Raw genomic sequence first — 21065 nt, 5'->3', positions numbered from 1 at the left:
GATGTCTAACTATCCTGCTTTTTAAGATGGGAGTCATTGGAGATGGCCTTTAGGTTTTCTGGTTGACATGAACCTACTGATTCTGTGTGGTAAGAAGAACTGCATTTCACTCTGTTCCATATCAGTGTTGGTTTGCACTGGGACCACATGACCAAACTTGTTCACAAGACTTTCATCACAGTAATTGACATGTCATAGACTACAACTAGGAGAAAACCTGTCTGTATACCCTTTTTTTGTTTTCAAAGATTTTATATATTTATTTGACAGACAGAGATCACAAGCAGGCAGAGAGACAGAAGGAAGCAGGCTCCCTGCAGAGCAAAGAACCCGATATGGGGCTCGATCCCAGAACTCTGGGAGTCATGACCTGAGCCGAAGGCAGCGGCTTTAATCCACTGAGCCACCCAGGTGCCCCAAACTTTTTTTTTCAATAAAGATTTTATGTATTTATTTGACAGACAGAGATCACAAATAGGCAGAGAGGCAGGCGGAGAGAGGAGGAAGCAGGCTCCCTACTGAGCAGAAAGCCTGATGTGGGGCTCAATCCTAGGACCCTGAGATCATGACCTAAGCCGAAGGCAGAGGCTTTAGCCCACTGAGCCACCCAAGCAACCCCTGAATATTTTTTTTAAATTAAAGATAGTCTTGTAACCATTTATTTCTTTTGAAAAAGAAATGTCAAAATTGTAACACTTAGTATTTGGAATGTTTATACCTTAAAGGATTTTGATAAAGGACTACATTTTTTTTTATAGTTTACTAAAGTGGCAATCCTTATTTAAAATTGCCAATAAGTAAACCCAAGTTTCCATCAGGAGATGCATAAGCGTTAACTTAGATTCTTTTCTGCACTGAAAGATGAAAAGTTAAAAGTGACATTTCAGACATTACCTTTTAGCATCATTCGTCCAGTGGATCCTCCAAAAGTACTGAGTAGGCCACTTCTTGCTCCCAAAGATGTGGTTGCTTCTAGGAGAGAGCCCGTGATGTACTGAGATATGGACGTTCTCTGGAGGGTGGCCCGGTACTCACATATGGTGTCTTGGATACACTGTTTTAAGCATGGACCGATGCTAATCCTTTCATGGGCTGCCTCGGAGGCTGGGAGATTTGTGAAGACATGGAGAAGAGATTCAAATGTATTTTCTATTTCTTCTCTGCTTCTCACTGCATTGTAGATCTGTGAATAGCACAGAGTACAGGAAGTATTAATCTAGTTTCTTAGAAAAGCAAATTAGTTTGTTGACAAAATGCCAGGATGACTTATGAAGAAAGAAGGCTCAGTTGCTCTAAGCACAAACACTCTTGAGCACTGGACTCATGCATTAACCTGAACATTCTACAGACACCATTTATTTGGAAAAGCTATGTGCAGTTATGAAATCGGCCATTCAAACAACCCTGCTATCAAACAGAGCACTTACAAGTTGTTCCAACCAAAAATATATTCAGCTCAAATTTCTCCTTTTCCTCCCTAGCAGAGTGACAAAGTCAAACCTTCCCTTTTTGTCCTTTGGACTCTCCTGAGTGCCTGACTGTCCCAGGTCTGTCTGTCTCCAAGGAACACTTGAGCCTGACATTCATGAGGAATCTTTTCTCCATGTTCAAACTACTGCAAGGATGAGAAGGTCGGGGGAAGAAGTTCTATATTTCCCTCTTGGGCATAATCCTTCAATCCATCCGCTTGGTTCAAAATCTTTGTGTGAATCCTTTTGCCTCTTCAATCTTTCTCACCTTTCACCTCCAATGAGTTGACAGGTCCTGCCTATTCTTCTTGCTCTGTCTCTGTCACCATCCTGATTTCCTCTCCCCTTTATCATCTGAATTCACCAAGACTTATCTCAAGGAGACAGTACAGTTAGGACCAGTTCCCACCCATAATTCCAATACAGTTGTTAGCATGTGTTTATACAGATCCCGCTCTGCGGGAGACAGTGCACTGAAAGATGGGGGGCAGGCACAAAGAGCAGCACACATTTCTGGTGCTGAAAAGCTGCACAATCTAATTTAGAAGATGGGGCCTGAAAATTAAGAGGTTTGACAGTCTTACAGGGAGGGTCTGGGTTTGTGAAGGTCTCTGGGAAGCCTGAGACTTCTGGATGTATATAAAGAAAAGGGAAGAAATACAACATGGATGACTTAATTTAGTTTTCTGATAGTAGAATAAAAGTTTATTGTGTTGTCTCCACCTTAAGCACCTTGCCTTGCCATTCATTCATCAAATCAACAAGTGGCTATTTCGTATTTATATATCAATTATGTGTCAGGTGTCGGTAAATAAGATAGCTTTTCCCCGGCGCAGAGTTCAAAGTCTAGTAAGGGAGACAGATAGATAAGCAGAGAGTTCACGGTAGGGTGAAAATGGAGAAATCCCTCTAGTGACATCAAGGAGTACCCAAGCAAGAAAAGACTCTCACATGTCCTCCAGGCTGTGAATGCACCCCTGTGATGCTGCATACTCCAAAGCTCACTTTAACCAGGACCCACTGGCTCTCAAGAAAACACCTACTGAGCTCTGCTAGGTCCTTAGGAGACCCTAGAATGTTCCTAGAACACCCCTGGTATTCAAACTGCACTGACTCTAACTAGATTTCTACTCTGCCTTCCATACCCAACTGGTAGATACTTGCCACTTTAAGGAAAAGTGTGAATTTTGAGCTTTAAATATCTGTCATTAAATTTCTTGTGCCCAGTGTGGCCAGGCAGATGTTGTGCTGGGACAGAAAGAGCCCAGGCCTTGGGGTCAAGTATGTGGGTCGTATGGCTGGCTCTGCCTGGACCAGCTAAAGAGAGGGTCATAAACATGAACAAGCTGACTTGACTACTTAGAGAAAGCTTACTCTTCTGTAAAGTGGGGATACTAACGCCCCTTCTTAGGGACTTTGTTGGATTCACCAAGACCATATATGTAAAGTGCTCAACCTAGGATTTTCAAATGACAACCATTACTATTGGGCAAGCAGAGAGTGGATTCTTCCATCCTCAAGGAATAGCGGGTGCTTGTATAATAACAAAGCACAGTCTGTGAAATTCACCATGATGGGGTTGTACCCTTGCTCCTATGTGCTGCTTGATAATATCATCCTCCCTTATTTGGGTGTATTGCAAGGGCAAACCGGGGTTGAGAGTTGCAAAGCTCAGGACATTGCCTTTCCTCTTACAGTTTCGAATCATAGAGGCAATGTCCAACACGCTAAGTCTCAAATGAATCCTTAAGAAGTTTAAATGCTCTAGAAGTTCAGAGAAAAGAATCCACTGTGAGGTTTGATGGCTAAAGAGGGCTTCTGAGGAAAGCAGATTTAGGCTGTGCCTTGGAAAACAGGCACGGCTCTGATCAGAGCAGCTGGGGGAGGCAAATCACATTGTAAGCAAGGGTGAAGAGGCTGGAAAACAGAAAATGCCCTAAGGACAGTGAGCAGAACAGGGTATTTAGAGCAGAGAATGAGTGTTAAGGCATAACTGGAAAACCAGAAAGGTCAGCTGGCCTGATAAAGGAGAGCCTCGAATGTCAGGCAAAGAGGTTTAATCCATCAGAGGTAGGGAAACCTTCACTTTTTTGGGTTTATTTATTTTTATTAGAGGAATGATGCTAAAAGGGTTTTATTTTACAAAGATTAATATGCTGATCGTTCTTAGTTACTAATGGATTTACCTATCACCTACTTTCTTTACACGCCAAGCTGCTCCATTGCTCACTTGTTACCTTATGCATTCCAGTTTCCACAACACTCCTTCAGAGATCCCCAGTGGCTCATTCAGTCCCTCATCCTGCTTCCCATAAATGTTTTCCTCAAATCATTAGATCTAGAGGGATTGGAGGAAATAAGGACTCCTTGATCACTGAAACACTTAGCATCCACTTCTCCTTTTGAAGATTTACATTGCATATTGGATATTAAAGACAGGGGCACCTGGGTGGCTCAGTGGGTTAAGCCTCTGCCTTCAGCTCAGGTCATGATCTCGGGGTCCTGGGATCGAGCCCCACATTGGGCTCTCTGCTCAGCAGGGAGCCTGCTTCTTCCTCTCTCTCTGCCTGCCTCTCTGCCTGCTTGTGATCTGTCAAATAAATAAATAAAATCTTTTTAAAAAAAGGATATTAAAGACAATGAAAAAGGTCAGAGTAAAGAAATCCATTTTACTTTGTTTTACTGAGTGTTTGGAGTATTTCTGTTACTTGACCATGGATTTCTTTTTCTTTCTTCCTTCCTCCTTCCCTCCATCTTTCCTTCCTTCCTTCCTTTTTAAGAACCCATTCTGTGAATGTAGTGTTGTAGCAAATAATTTACTTGAATCAAGTGGCCTTTTCTTATGTTCTCTTTTCCTTGACCTCTGTGAAATCTGTGAAATAGACAATCATCCATCTTTCCTCAAGTCCTGTCTCTCTTATTACCTTACTGCTCCATCTTTGCCTTATTTGGTGGCTCCCCTTCCTCCATGGGCCTTTGGGACAGGTATAATGCAATAGAGATGTGCCAACCAGAGCCTCATGTAGGGGAGTGACATACTGGCTGGCCATGGGTCAGATTTATTAGAAGACCCGTTTGATCAGACACATAGTGTTTTAAAATCAAGATGGTGGGGGCACCTGGCTGGCTCAGTTGGTAGATCTTGGGGTCGTGATTTGTGCCCTACATTGGATGTAAAAGTTACTTAAATACATAAATATATCTTTAAAAAATAAAATAAAATCAGGAAAATTTACATACACATTTGAAGTTACAGCATTTCCTAAAAACTGGAACAATCTGGCAACACTGAACATTCCCATTCCCATGTGGTGTCAAATGGCTAGACCTTTCCCTGCTGCCTGGGGCATGAGTTCTTCTGTTGACACCCATCCCCACTCCTCTCTAGTGGTCATATATTCCCAGTACCTGGTCACTCTTAGTATATATGTGTGTGACCCATGCCTTAATGGAATATGAACATGGCTGTAGCTATATACAATAAACCGAGCTCCCTCAACATGTAGTGAGCTCCCCCAACATGTCCTCTGGGTGATCTTCCCTTTGTTAGTTGCCAAGGAGACACAGAGAAAGTCACAGTCTCTGCTCTCAAGGGGTGTTGCTGTTTATCTCCAACATATGTAAATGTTATGTATATATTAAATAATCGACTGCCATCAGCCACTTGTTTCCAAGTCCCTAAACTTCTCTGAAGAAATAAAGATGAAGAATTCTAGACTAAACTCCCCCACCATTGTTAACACTCCACTAAAAACAAGAAAGAATCAACATGTTCTACCAAGATCTGGACCAAAACATTCTAGTCATACCAATACTAGGTAAGCTTTAATAAGGTAGATGTTGGAAGGCTTTAAACATAGATAAAGTGCTGATAGATACGGCATTGCTTGGGGAACAAGTTAAAATCAGGCTACAAACACTTATTAGATCATCCACTTACAAAAAAAGAAGCAACCAAGGAAAGTCCCACATATATCGAGTAGGAAGAGGAAGAGGATGTAGTATAGAATAGTCATTTTAAATGTGGCTCTGGAGTGTTGGTTTGAATCCTAGCTCCCCTGCTTCCCAGCTGTGTGACCTTGGATAGGTTGCTTTGCTATTCTGTGTCTTGTGTCCTTTTCTCCAATATGGGACTATAATAGTATCTGCCTCATAAAGTTGAGGTAAGGATTATAAGCTTTTATAAATGTAATTGATTAGAACAGCACCCGCCACCTAGTAAATACTCAACAAATATTGTTTTTTACAATGATGGAAACAATGCTGATTGAGGTAGACAGTAAAAATGGTCATATGTTATTTCCCTCACTGATTCTGGGCCAGGTCTGTGATTTGCTTAACCAATGGGAATTTAGCAAATGTGATGCATGCAAAGTCTTGAAAAATACTTGTGCATTCGACCTTGCTCTCTCTTGCTGCTTTTGGGAACTCTGCAACAACTACCATGTGGGGAAGCCAGAACTAGCTTGCTGGAAGATGAGAAACCATGGCCTAGACACTCCTGTCACCCTGGCGGATATTGCCTGCCAATAGCCAGACACATGGTGAGGTCATCCGAGATCCTAGATCATCCAATTGCCAGTCCAACTGCCGTCATAGATACATGAGAGAGCCCAGTAGAGTCTCCTGATCTAGACTTGGAGAACCACAAATTCACAGAAACAGGAGTTAAATACATGATCGTTGTGAAAAGTCACTAAATTTTGGGAGTGCTTTGTTACAAAAGTTAACTGACAAAATGATGGTGTGTTGGGTACGACAAGTATTAACTTGCATCCACACACGAACCCTGTGAGGTTGATTTATTTTGCAGATGGAGACAGTAAGCCTAGAGAGGTGGAGAAATACAGCCAACTTCACCCAGCTAGTAAGAGGCTGAGCCAGGACTGAAATCTGGTTTGTCCAGCTCCGCAGTCCTTTATCCTCTGTACTAAACTGGTCACACCAAAAGCCCAAACGGCAGGATTCAAGAAAATATTATTTGGCAAAAGGTTTAAGTGATGTTTACATCACTATTATTGTTTTGATTCATGATAATTCCTTTCATGGTCACCCTAAACTACTTCTGAAAATGGGCAAGTTATGACTAATGAAAGGCCAAATATGCTTCCTTTATATGGAGATTTATAGTTTTAAATTACAATGTAAAAAAAATACATAAACTTTATCTCACTCAATTAATGTGATAATAAGGGGCTGATAACTAGACAGACCACCACCCTGTAGGGGCCAATATCTTTTTTGAGATAAAATCAACATGTCACAACACAGCATCTAAGCTTGCCAAACATGTATGTGTCTGTTCATTAACTCAACAACTGATGTATATTTATTAAGCACATCCATTGCGGCAAGCTCAATTACTAGGTATCCCACCGTGAGCAAGAAGAACTTTATTTTAGTGTGGAAGGTGGTCAAAAAAGATGTGGGTCAAATTAAGTTGATTAAAAATTGCAGACTATTATATAGTCAAGATTTATTTTGGATATAGGTTCCATAGGACTAGCTGAAGTGTTGGAAATGAGAAAAGGAAAGGAGTCAAGGTTTCTACATTGGGTCATTGTTAAGTTCTTAGAGATTTAATATAGATCAATGTTGCAAACAGCAACCCCATTTGTGGACTATGAGTGAATCTTTCTTATGGATGTACACTACTCCCATTATGCCAGGTACTACCGTCAAGCAGGATGACTTGGTATTATGAACTTAATTCACAGAAAAGTAAATAATGCTTAGACAACACTTAAAACATTTGTGTTCCTTATGACTCAAGAAAGAGGGATGCCTTATAGAAACCAGCACTGGCACAAGGAGTTCAGAACTAAAACAAAATAACAGAAACATGCAAGACTGAGGAGAGCTGGGGCAATTCAGATGGAGAGAGAGCCGAAGACTTTAGTGCACAGAACGGCATGAAGTACCCAATACACTACATCCATAGTGCTCCCCCAGGAGGAAAGGCCCTTTCTCTACACAGCCACAAAGAGCTTTGTCTTAATTTGACTTCTTTTGGGGCCAAAGAGGATACCGGTCAAGGGGAGTCAATTTCATAACTTGCTCTGTTGCAAAAGCTATCTTTCTGGGGTCAGAGTTACGGAAAATTACGATGTTTTTAGATTTGATGGTATATCTTCTGAATTTTTCAACAAGAAGAAAGCTTGTTACTTTGGTGTCCATCGACTCAATAATACTTGTAATCACTGCAACATTTATTGAGTGCTTAAAATGAAGTAGTACTGAGCATTGATCAATGATCTCATTAAAATTTCAGAACAGCTCAAGGAAGAGGTATTACCTCTGTGCACACAGTGTGCACACAGCTAGGATTTAGCACCAAGGATTCTTTGTCTCTCAGCCAGAGCTACTACCCAGTTAGGGAATCCTATACTATAGTTATCAAATCACTTTTCAGAGGGATAATTGTAGTAACAATCCTTTCTTCTCTGTTTATTGTCTGTCTCCATCTAGAATATCAGCTTCATGAGGATTTTAATTTTTTTCATTGCTCTATCTCCAGTGTTTAGAAGTGTGTGGCATTATAGCTTCTCAATAAGTTCTTGATTAAATTAATAAATGTCTTTATTCTATATCTTCTCCAAGAACTTGGCTAGAGTCCTCCAGTTTTTTGGTTATGGATATATTGGATACATCTGAACAGGTGATATTGTAATGTCACTTGCATTTGCTGAATAACAGACATGGAAATCACATAGAAATGGCATGAAATGTTTCCAAAGTATCCAGAATGGCTACATCCAAATGTACACCTAACCAAAGGTGGCCTGCTCTGAGAAATTTACCAATAGTATAATATTATTCTATTATCATTTGCTGATTGAGAATGCTTAATCAGATCTATTCTACATCCCGACTCTTCAAGAAAATGATGATTTGGAAATATTGGGGCTTAAAAAAAACAGGATATGGACTCATACATTGACTCTCCTAATTCGGTTTAATTCAATGAATGTTCTTTAACATAAAGGGGTCAGCTGACATCTCCAATTAACTTAGTGTTATATTTCAGTAACCCATACTTTCTAGCCTTCTTAAATGGGAGATGGAACATATTAACCTTAATTTTGATCATCATTATTTTCTAATACAGTGTATAGTAAGGGTCTTCATCATCTTTTTTTTTTTTAAATCGGGTTTATTTATTTATTTATTTGAGGCAAGAGAGTGTGTGGGATGGGTGCCCCCTGCCTCTCCCAGCAGGGAGAGGGAAGCAGACACTCTGCTGAGTGTGGACCCACTGCACACAGGTCTCTGTCCCACGACCCTGAGACTGTGCCTAAACAGAAACCAAGAGTCAGACACTACACTGACTGAGACATCCAGGTGCCCCTAGTTAGGGTCTTCTGTTTCCCTCTGTCTTACCAGTGTTCATCAATAACCATTTCACTTGTCACTAGTGTCAATGTATGCACTTCTAATAGCACCTTTATCTACCCACAATGTGATTCTTTTAAGTAGTCTGAGCTAGAAAACAAATAATCACATTTATTTGAACTATGTATTAACTGTGAGTTAATAGGGTGGATAACAATGCAGTTAGGAGCTGTGGTTTGGAAATTCCTTTTACTGAACTCATGGGTCCTTTTCCTAACTTCTGGAATCTAAAATCAGTGTTTTAGAAGGCTGAAAATACTGAAGCTTGATGGGTGTGTGTGTCTAAACGAAACGGAATGATCAAAGAACTGCTGAATTTCCTGAAGAGTCAACAAAAACAGTGAGGCTGTTTCAAGGGGCAAGGACCGAAGCAAGTTGCAGACCTGAGCAGCAGGGGCCCGGAGTAGGATACTGGTAGCAGCCAGTCCCTTCCTCTGCCCTGGATTCCACATTCCATTCAAGTGCCTGTGCAGAGAATTCCATTCTACTGAGAATATTCAGACCATGCACAAGACGCTGACCAAACACAGCTCCAGGGAGCCAAAAATAAAGGCTTTACTAAGGCCGGGCCAGTTAACCAGAGCTCCACCACTGGCTTCTATGGAAGTGAGATAAACCTTTATTACTGCAGGAAACATCCAAGAAGGAGTGTGAGAGGGTGTCCCCAGGACATTTGATAATCTAGGAACTTAACAGCCGGACAAGCCCTCCCACATAATTTCTTTCAAGCCACACTTAGCCCTGGGATTTTGCCTCCTCCATGCAGCCTTCCTTAGGCTCCAGCAAGAAGAGAGCATCTTTGTTTCTGTGCTCCAACTACCCCTCTGCAAAACTCTCTGGGGGTACTTCCTGTGAAGTATGGAAGTCACTGTTTGACTCCCCTTCCAGACTGGGAGTTCCCAGAGGGAAAGAGCCATGTCTTATTTAATAAGTCATCTCCAGCACAGAGCACACTGCTTGGCACCCTGTAGGCAGTAGAGAGAGGGGACCAGAGAGAAATAGCTAAAGACTTGGAGCCAAGTTCCCAAAGTACTGTCCCCAGACCAGCATCGTCACCTGGGAACTTCTTAGAAAGGCAAATTCTTTGGCCCTGCCGGAAGTCTACTGAATCAAAAACTCTGGGGCTGGAGCCCTGAAATGTGTTGTCACAAGCCCTCCAGGCAACCTTGGTTCTTAATAAAGTTTGAGAATCCCTTCCTAAGACTTTAAGGAGAAGATGTTACTTTTCATCTCTGACTACACTTCTCACATTACCTGTCCCATAAACACTCAAAACCATGTCACCTTTCTTTTAGAATGGGAGCTCCTGAGGGCAGCGATGAAGTCCTGTTGTATCGGTATTCTCCAAAGCCCCTAGCTTGCAGTCCAGTGCAGAGTAAATTGGACAAATGCTAGCTGAATGACGCAGCATCTGTCACAGAAGGTCCCTGTGGCAGTGACTGGAACAGGCCTTTCTAAAATGATGCTTCTGGCTGAATATTTCCAAAGATGAATCATGTCTGAGATACTAATTCTAATGGGAATTATCATACAGATGAATCATATCATAATGAGAAAACCTGGCTGCCAAGGATGCCTCTTGAAAAGAAAAAAATCAAATCAGGACAAATGGATTATGTTGTGAGGCTTGGGATGTCAGGTCATGAATTAGGCCGACAGAAGGGATTTAATGGCCTGAACTACCAGGCTCCCTGCGGCTCAAAGGAGCAACCGGTCAGTTAATGAATCACATGGGGACAAAGCCCCTAAAAGAAAAAGAAAAAAAAAAAAAACAAAAAAAAAAACCTTTCACAAATCCTGCAGACCACGATACCTTGGCTCCAAGGCTCCAAGGCAGTGTTCTTGCTAAGCTGTGCACGTGTGAAGCTGTGAGGGACAGAAAGTTCCTGAAGTCCTATGGCTCCAGGTTGCTGTGTGTCCACACAGGTGGAGGGGACCAAGGCAGACACAGAGGGGTGGGTTGTTTACTTCCTGTGCCAGCTGAATCCCCACTCACCTTGTCCTGGCCTCTTCTGCCCCTTGCTGCCTGGGGTCATTGCTTCTGGACCAACCAACACTACCTTTCCTTCTTATACTCTTTGCCTGAAGCCTGACCTCCCTGAACATCCCACTATGACCACCAGAGGTAGAACAGCAGAACAGAAGCCTTGCAGTACAGAGGAAACAGCCTGGTCTTTGCATCACACTGATCATGATTCCTAGTGCTAGCATTTAGCAGCAGTGGGGAAGTAACCTGTGTTCCCCTCCCCGCCCCACCAAGTTTTATTTAAATTCTGGTTAGGTAACATACAGTGCACTATTGGGGGTTTCAGAATAGAATTCGGTGATTCATCACTTACATACAACACCAAGTGCTCATCACAAGGGCCCTCCTTAATTCCCATCACTCACTTAGCCCAACCCCCCCCACCTCCCTCCAGCAACCCTCAGTTTGTTCTCTATCACTAAGAGTCTCTTATGATTTGCTTCCCTCTTCCTTTTTTCCTCCTTCCATATGTTTATCTGCTTTGTTTCTTAAATTCCACATATGAGTGAAATCCTGTGCTATTTGTCTTTCTTTGACTGACTTATTTCACTTAGCATAACACATCTAAGTTCTAGCTACTTCACTGCAAATGGCAAGATTGCATTCATTTTGATGGCTGAGTAATATTCCACTGTGTGTGTGTGTGTGTGTGTGTGTCCCCTGTGTTTTTTTAATTGGAGATTATCACAGAGTTGTTACAAGCCAGGAGTAAATGATAAGATAGCTGTGAGTTCTTTGTCTCTAGCTACACAGCTCTTCAGTGTCCAGTGGTCATAACAGCGTCAATGCTCACATCTCCAGAGCTCCAAGGCTATGCCTGCTATCCTGTAAGACCTGAGGTGACTTCCCACCTTGAAAAGCCGTCACCCCCACCCACCCCTCCTATTTATTCACGGGTGATCCCAGGGTGCTAGAGCCTTTCCAATGCTCGGCCTCCTGCATATGGAGGTGTCTGAGTGTTTTCTGGGCTACAGTTCCTCAAACAGCCACACTCTGAGTTCAGTTTGGGCTTGAGCACCCACCATGCTGTAGATGCAGACATTGGCACAGTATTGGGTATATACATAGCATTCAATAAATGGGCCTTATCAACCCCATTGGTTCATATAGCAGTTTGAGCATGAATTCTCTCTCCCTCCAGGTTTCCTTCTCCCTCACTTCTTTTTTTGCTCCTGGGGGTGTTTTCTCCAACTTTCTCTGGATCCCCATGGTTTCTTTACTCTCGAATTTTTTTATTCCGCTTCCCTTTTAAATCCTCTGCTTTGCCTTCTTTTCACTCTCCTCCCATTTTTTCTTGCTCTGTATCGATCTTCCTATCTTCCTCACTTCCTCTCCTTGCTTTCCCTTTATTCCCATTGCCTGTGTCTCTCCTCCACCCTTCATCTCTTCTTACCTCCCTTTTAGGGGGATCCTTTGAGCTTCATCTCCAGGGGCAAAGGAAGAAGGTGGGAATAAAGGAGGAGTGTTGACTAGTAGGGTCTGTCAGCTGAGACACTCCTATAATTGTCAGTAGACAATTGTTCCTCATTATTGAAGGCACTGTATTTCTTCTATTGGAAATCTTCAGTGCTTTAATTCTTGAAAGTCTCTCCTTTGATGGGTGCCAAGTGAATGGTCACCAGAGTGGAGTCCTCTCTCGAACTTCCAAGGAATAGGATCTTGGTAGTTGACTCAACATTAGACCCACCCTCAGACACAGGACCCAGTTAGGGTCCACTGGCTGCTGGCACAATGGTACCCACTTCAGAGCCTCATGCTACCAGGAAGACCTAAGAGTCACTTAGAACTAGCAGTGCAGATTCTCAGGTTTCATTCAGGGTAGGATGAGGCTTAGCAACTGGTTGACCACACCACATGTCAACCAGTGAATATTCTTCAGGCAGATAAACTAGGCCATGATGAGTGAATAGAGAACACCAGGTTTCCAGGAGCCAGAGTCATCAATGAGCTCATACAGATCAGGAGGACATGGGGCCTGCTGGGTCTAGAAGTAAAAAGGCACCAGGGCCCTGGAGAGGATGGTGGAGTTGAGGAAGGGTGTAGTAAAGGGGTATAGCCCAGCTTGGTGGGGAAATCCTGGGACCCACATGCAAAGAAGAGCAGCCTCTGTGTGGGCTTAAGTAACAACCAGGTCTCAGGTAGGAGTGTTCACTCAGGGGAATCCTCTGAATGGCATGGACTAGCATACAAGGCAGACATGAACAAAGTCTCTGGCTGCTCTTTAATCTCTGAAGTAGACGAAATCTACACCTACGAATGTCCTCTTTGTTTGGACTCATTCACTCATTCATTCATTCATTTAACAAATATTTACTCAATGTGTACTTTGGGCCAAATGGTATTCCAGAAACTGGAGACCAAATGACGAATTTTTTCTTCAAGAAAGTTACTAAGTCTCAGGGGAAGTAGGCCAGAAAGTGGGCAATTCTATTATAGCATGCAATTCTACAATGGTGTGAGCATGAAGTGCTTTGGGAACACGGAAGAGGGTCTTAGAAGGCCATGGGGGTGGGGGGTGAGGAGCTTCTCCTAGGTTGTAACAACTAAACATAACCTAAAGACAGTAGGAGTTAGCCAGGCAAAGGTGAGGACAGAATAAGGTAAGACAGAGGGAAACATTCTTAACAGAAGGAACAGCAAGTGCAAAGTGGCTCCCTGTGGTTGGAGCCAAGAATGAGTAATGAGTCTAGGGGGTAGGCAGATTCTAAGCTCTTGTAAGTGAATCCAATTAGCTTAGAACTATTTCCTTTCACAAATATTTCCAAAGCTAACAACCATGGAGGTAGCTTCAAAAGAAAAAAAAAATGTTTATGGCTGGAGAACACCCATTGTCCTTCTAGGGATACCATGCTAAATACTGAAGATGCAACATCAAACAGGACCCAGTCTCAGCTCTCAAGGCACCAATGAGATAGAGATGACCATTTCTTCTTCTTCCTCTTCTTCTTCTTCTTCTTCTTTTTAAGATTTTATTTATTTGAGAGAGAGATAGAGAGCAAACATGACTGGGGGGAGGGGCAGAGGGAAAGAGACATGCAGACTCCCTGCTGAGCATGGAGCCCAGTGCAAGGCTCAATCCCAGGACCCTGAAATCATGACCTGAGCCGAAGTCAGATGCTTAACAGGCTGAGCTACCGGGTGCCCTAAGAGATCACTTCTAAGTGTTATTACAGCTTGATGGTTCCTTGTTATTAAGAAAAACCTATGGGAATGGACAAATGCCCAAGATCACTTACAGAAGAGAGACCACTGACTTCACTCACACCTGCAGTGTAACAATGACAGAGTAGGCAGCGATTGAGAACTCTTCTTGTCTAGTTGGACATATAGACCCAGGAAAATATGGGAAAGACTGAAGGAGACATAGCCTTCCTCTACCTTTGGAATATAGCAGTGGAAATGCAAGCCTTTAAGAAGTTTCTAAAATAATGGGGACAGCAAAACAATAATCCAGTAATGGCATTAGGATTATATGCAAGTTTATGAAGAAGAGTCAGGGACTCTCTAACCCCAGATAGAGAGCATCTGTCCCGATAGAGAGGTTCTCAGCTCAAGTTTGTGCATAAGCATAAATGCTCAGGGACAGGATCATATGGAGACACTGAAGGTCAAAGACAACATGCTCAGAGGTGTAGAAAAGCTATTACTGTCCACCTCATCTGTGCTTACCCTGTAGTCAGATACAAAAGAAAGCATCTGCAAGAGGTGCATTCCAAAGAACTGCATGGATATTACTAAAACCAAACAAAACAACACCTAAAATTCATCAAAACCGAGGCCTATAATCATATTTAAAAAAAAAAAAGCTTCTAATTTACATTCCAAAAATAAGGCATTTTGGCCCTTACATTTTGTCATTTAAAAAGCTTGTTCTGTTGTCTCTACGGAGCTTAAGGTTTTTCTTGGCTATCAAAACAAAGAGGTCTTTTGTTGACAGAAACAGGCGACAGTGTTTCGGTAAAAAGATTATATACAGAATAATGGTATGAAGCTCCATTGTGTAAAAAGTAGACTTAAGAGCTCTCCCTGTCTCCAGATACTCTGGATTTCTTGCAACAATCTAAAATACCTTTGTCCTTCACTTTGTGGGGACCCTAAACAACAGCCATTGTTTTCTAAGAGCTTATAAGGGATACTATGTAGATGCGACTGCATAATTAAAGGCAATGTTAACAACAGTGTATCTAATGACTAGAGCCATGACCAGCCCCACTGGGACCAATCACTGTGGGGAATCTCCAGGACTTTTCTCTTCTTTGCACCCTCCATGATCCGGTGATCCATGGTATGCTGTACTGTATACAATTGGAACTCATAATATAGTCCCTGAATTGATTTCAGTTGGCTCTCAACAACTGTATTTACTGGACATTACCAGTAATGCCAAAGGCAGGGGACAAAGATGGTGCAGCCAGCATCATGGCCAGGTGGGCTAGAAGGAGGGTAGGGCAGCTGAGGCTCAGTTCCAGCAGAGCAGGTAGGAGCTAAAGAAGACTTAGGAATGCAGTGCTGGGCTGGAAGAAGGGGCCTTCTGATGGGGCCAGACCTCAGTATAAATCCCAGTCATTTCTGTGGTTTCTTTAGACATCAATGGATGCCTTTTGGGGAACAAATGAGGGTTCAGCTGAAGGGTTCTTTCATCTGTGGACCCAAAGTCAGGCTATCTTTTGTCACTGGGAAGCTCATTCCCTGTGTTCTTTTTTCTGAAAATCTTTTTTCTGAAAATCTTCTGAAAATGCATTTCCAATGCTTATAGCAACAATGTCCATAATAGCCAAACTATGGAAAGATGTCCATCAACAAATGAATGGATAAAGAAGATGTGATATATATATATATATATATATATACATACACACACACACATATACATTTATATATGTGTGTGTATAGCGATATATATATACACACACACAATGGAATACTATGTAGCCATCAAAAAATTGAAATCTTGCCATTTGCAGAGACATGGAAGGAACCAGAGGGTATTATGCCGAGTGAAATAAGTCAATCAGAGAAAGACAATTATCATACGATCTCACTGATATGAGGAATTTGAGAAGACAGAGGATCATAAGGGAAGGGAGGGAAAAATGACACAAGATAAAACCAGAGAGGGAGACAAACCATAAGAGACTCTTAAACTCAGGAAACAAACTGACGGTTGCTGGGGGGGGGCGGGAGGGGAGGGATAGGGTGGCTGGGTGATGGATACTGTGGAGGGTATGTGCTATGGTGAGTGCTATGAATTGTGTAAGACTGATGATTCATAGACCTCTACCCCTGAAACAAACAATACATTATATGTTAAAAAAAATAATCTTGGGCCCTCATCACACACACACAAAAAAGAAACCCCAATGATGCTTAGCCACTTGCTCCCCGTGGGTGAAGGAAAGAGGAAGAGAGTGCTATCTGTGTTTATCATGGATGGAGAAGGAGCACACAGGGGGTCCTGGCATGGAGCCACACTGATGAACAGACCACAGATAACCCTCTCAACTCTCACCAATTTGTGATCCAATAGTGACCGTGATGTACTACAAAATAGGAGGTAGGGGCTTTGGGAATGGAGAAGAAACAGACTCTGGAAAACAGGCTCTAGGAAGTCAGGAGGTGCAGGGATGATAGGAGGAGTTTCTTCTTTTCTTTTGATACCCTCCTTCCAAATTGGTCCTCCTCTACTCTTCACCTTTCAGCCGTGGAGAAAGCAGGAAGTAAGACATATTCTGTGTCGGGAAGGAGGGCATGGCCATCCTCAGCTGGGCTAATTCTGGTTTCCATCAGCTCCCTCCAGCAGGTTTCCTCATTACCTCTTCCACATTTTGCCCTGCACACATTCCTAAGAATACTTAAGGACAGACTGGGCAACCTTTTCCTATCAACGCCACGAATCCTTTCCCCATTTCTGAAAACAATCAAAGGCCACTCACAAAGAATTTTTAAAAACTCATCTCTAGTATTATTTTCAGACACAAGACACAAAAAATAAGCAAAGCCAAGAGGTGTATGTATAGCGAATGTGAGGATAAACAAGATCCACATTGTGAGCAGTTAAGAATGGGGAGGGAATCTGGCAAGGAGAGAATCCTAGGAAGATACAGTTCCGAAGCTCGGGGTGGAAAGAGGGAGGTGGCGGCCGGGAGAGCAGAAGTCAGTCTGAGTTAAGTGCCCTCTGGAGGCACCTGCTGTTTGCCTGGTTTTGGAGATCGGAACAATTATCACCCTCCACCCCTAATCTATGAAGGGCTCACCGATTAATCAATGACTCACCTCTGCTTCATTGAGTGTCTCTTACATGGCCAGGGGGAGCTGGAAGGCAGGGCAGGTAACAGGGAAAGTTAACGAATAGGATAAGACAGGAGATAATAAGTGAGAAGAGAGAGGTTCAGGCAAGTGGGAACAGGCTGACTTCACGGGGAAGTGAATAGCTACCACAGCCCCAAATCATGTAAGGGCATGAGACAGGGTGTAATAGATGAACCTATTGTAAGGCCGGTGGATGAAGAAATAAGAAAAGAGCAGCTGTCCTGTGAACTCCTGATTATCGGGGCAATGTGGAGATTGTAATACGAAGCAAAGCTACCTGTAGGGTACAAGGTGCTATGAGGCTTATAATAAAAAATCCAAGCAGGAGAGGAAGTCAGAACAGTCAGCAATCTGAAGGAAAAACCTTCCCGAATGAACAAAGCCGTGAGATGGACAACACGGGGTTGGGAAGGTGGAGAGGGATGAGTTCATGGGGATGAAAAGTTGCTGGCTCTGAATGCAGGTTTGGGTTGGAGATCAGACTGTCAGCCTAAGATGCTGGATGCCCTTCCCTCCTCTGCCCGTTAGCTGCATTACTATCCATCTGTACCCATCCCAGTGGGGAGGAGGAGAAGGGTGGGAAACCTAACTTGCTCCTACTGTGAAGAGAGTGAGGGGATCAAAGGAGAATAGTTTTTTGCTTCTCCTTTGGAAAGTTTGCCTTTCAGTCCAGGAGGCTTGATGCCAAATGTTCTGAGCATTCTGGGCTTGGGGAGGGCCCCCAGGCTGAGACTTTGCTATCATGGCAAAGAATTTAACGTTCTAAGTCAGGTCTTATGGAGAGGCTCTGTGGTTCCCCCAGGCTGTTGGTGATTTCTCTCTTGGTGGCCACTCTCACCAAAGGCCAGGTCATGGGGCCAGGTGAGATGGCAGGTCCTGTGCTGTGTTGACCCACACACACAGTGAGATGCAGGGGACTAGATGGTGCTCCAGATGATACACTCACAGCTGCTTTTAAACAGACCCAGAGATGCACACATCACACAGACACACACCTGAGCACTGGGAAGACACGGCCTTCCTAAGCCTTGCTCTGACTCAATCATCTTCAATGGGGTCCACCCCAGGGCATCTTGAGTTACAGTCATGATAGTGCCTCCATCATCTGTCCATCCCTCTGGCCTCATCGTCCGTTCCAGCCTTACAGGACCCACTGCTCCTGCCAAACCAAGTTGCTTTCTGCTGTTCCTCTCCTCTCAGCACACCCAAGCCCTCCTGGGCTACTGTCACCTACCAGAATCCTATCTACTCCCTGAGGCAGTCTTAATGTCACTACTTGGCTGGCTGCATTGCCTGAGACAGTTACCTTCGCTGTGCCTCAGTTTCACTAAGGAAAATGGCAATAAGAGTGTGGTAGTTATGTGACTGAATAAAAGTAAAGCACCTTGAGCAGTGCCCGAGACTCAGTTCTGTGAAACTTTCTGTTTTCTTCTCACCCGTTGGATGTCCCAGGACCTCTGCATGGCTCCTGGCCCATCTTCCCCTCTGATCATTCATGCTATCTGGATTGCAGGTAAATAACTCAATGCCACCAAGCAGGATTTATTCCATTTTGCTCTCAGTCAGTGTCTCCGTTTAAGGATCTGTCGATTTTGAAAGGAATAAGAATATAGCACTGAGTTTCTCCTCTGCTGTTCCCAACTCAATGATTCAGTGTGAAGTCCTCCCAGTGAAGGATACATGTGTTTTTTTTTTTAAAGTAACAGTTTTATTGAGATATAATTCACAACCTACACAATTCATCCATTTGAAGCACAAAATCAATTGTTCTGGAATATTCACTAAGTTGTGCAATCATTACCACAATCAATTTTACATCACTTTCATTACCCAAAAAAGGAGTCCCATACACATTAGCAGTTACTCCCCATTTTCCCCCCAACTGCCCCAGAACTAGGTCACCATTAATCTATTTCCGATCTCTATAGTTTTGTCTTTCCTAAACATTTCCTATAACCCCTTGGCTTTGTCAAAGGCCAAACTCTTCTCCTTTTACTCATCATTAATCTATATCCCCCAAATACCCAGCTCCATAGTCCAGGCACATAGTTGCCACCCAATAAATGTGCTATTGAATGAAAACTGAAAGATGGGTTCAGTTGAGTTCAAGATAAATTTTTTTCACCTTTCATCCTGGGAACTTGGTCCAAAGCAAGTTCTGAAAATAGATCAGGAGCAGAGTTGTTGTGTTCTTGTTTTCTAGGGCATTAAAAAAGAAGCTTTGCTAAGATTCCTCAAAGTGAAGTTTTAGTGCAATGGTTCTCAAAGTTGGCTATACGTAGTGTCACCTAGGGGACAAAAGGTCCCGAGGCATGAGCCTGCCTCTTGCCATCCTTCCCCTCAATGTTCTGACTTATTAACCTGCAGTGGGGACCATCCGTATCTTTTCAACCTTGCCCGATTTCAAATATGATTCTACAAACAGCGAGGATTGAGAATTCTTGTTCCAATGGAAACAACCAGCCTAAGCAAGAATAATTTGTTGAATTCCAGCCATGCCCAGAATGATACGCAGCCAAAGTTTGCAACTCTGTCTTCAGGAAAATGAATCTCTAAATTTTTAAGAAAGCAATGAAAACCAGAATATTCATTTCACAAAAATTTTCTTTATAGCCAACATAACTATTAGACTGAATCGTACAAAACTGCTGATATTTGACTGTTTCTGAGCTATCAAATGGAAAGTCTGTATCATTCAAACTAACTGAATGCATTTATTTCATGAAAGAGAAGATACATATAACACACATTCTGAACCACCTTCTTACTAATCCACATATTCATCTTCCTTGTGCTCTACACACTTTTTAAAAAGAACAATTCAAGCTTCATCAAATATACATTTCTAGTAGAGGATGGAAAATAAATTAGCCACTTAAGAAAATGAAAGCATGAAAATTCACAAACAGATAAAACAACACCAACCTTACAGACAATCTTTATTTTTTGCCACATTATTTCTGGAAAGCATGCCATAAAGCAGACTGTCATAAAGTAAGTTATGTTTTCCCATAGGAAAACTTTTATGATTTGGGATTGTGTTCCTGACTAGACGTCATATAAATCAGAGATATGATCAAAAACAGGTCACAAAAACAAACCTAACAGCTATAAACCTCTATCAACATTTAAGATAACGAATTTATTATTCAAGCACTATAAAATGTTAAAGTCATATTTTACCCATTGATCATTATCCCCTCATTTTGGAAGGTAATTTAGCACTGCACAGCAAAACTCAAAAAGCACACATTCTTCCATCTTTCCCATGGGAAAGGTGGCTCTGTCTCTTCCTCCCCTCACAGAACCCATCACAACCTTCTCAAACTAGACTGGAGACCCTGCTCCCTCTCACTGCCACCTGGGTGGCGTCCTCACTCTTGCCTGCCCCGCCATCTCTTCCTCTGAGTCTCTGTTCCCTCCATCTGCCAGCTGTGTGCTGCTCCAGGTTCTGCAGACAATCCTGCTCTGAGTCAGGAGGAATTTAAGGAGCTGAGGTCTCTGGTGCAGGCTCCACGGTGTCTGGTCTAGTGTGTTTCTGCTTTCATTCCCATCTCGGGCCGGGAATTCAGGCGTCTACCTTCTTCTGATGACCAGGACTGCTCATATCTCTGTTCTTCTGAGCCTTGCTGCTTGGCAGACTCCTTCTTCACTCCACCCCTGCCTGCAAGAGGCCAAAGAGCTCTCCCTGAACCCTACCCTGGAGTTCTGCTACCTACTGCCATACTTTTCTGGTACCGAATACCTCTCTGGCAACAAATGTTTCATGGATGAGTGAATTCCTAACTTTCTCCATGCTGTGCACCACTGAATGGATACTGTTACCTCTTGGTGCATCTCCTGGAGTCAGGTGGCTTGTGGCCTGCTGG

General features: G+C 42.9%; 1 protein-coding gene across 4 annotated transcripts in view; it reads right to left on the bottom strand.

Annotated features, from left to right (window-relative positions):
* PLCE1 (phospholipase C epsilon 1) overlaps positions 1 to 21065 on the bottom strand; it is a 328811-nt gene that overhangs the window by 185127 nt on the left and 122619 nt on the right. For all 4 annotated transcript variants that reach the window (XM_044240131.1, XM_044240134.1, XM_044240133.1 and 1 more), the window contains exon 3: positions 895 to 1183. In XM_044240131.1, the coding sequence (XP_044096066.1) occupies positions 895 to 1183 (289 nt within the window). The remainder of the gene's footprint in view (positions 1 to 894; positions 1184 to 21065) is intronic.

Source organism: Neovison vison, chromosome 2 (genome assembly GCF_020171115.1).
Source record: "Neovison vison isolate M4711 chromosome 2, ASM_NN_V1, whole genome shotgun sequence".
NCBI lineage: Eukaryota > Metazoa > Chordata > Mammalia > Carnivora > Mustelidae > Neogale > Neogale vison.
This window is presented reverse-complemented; position numbering and strand designations above follow the sequence as displayed.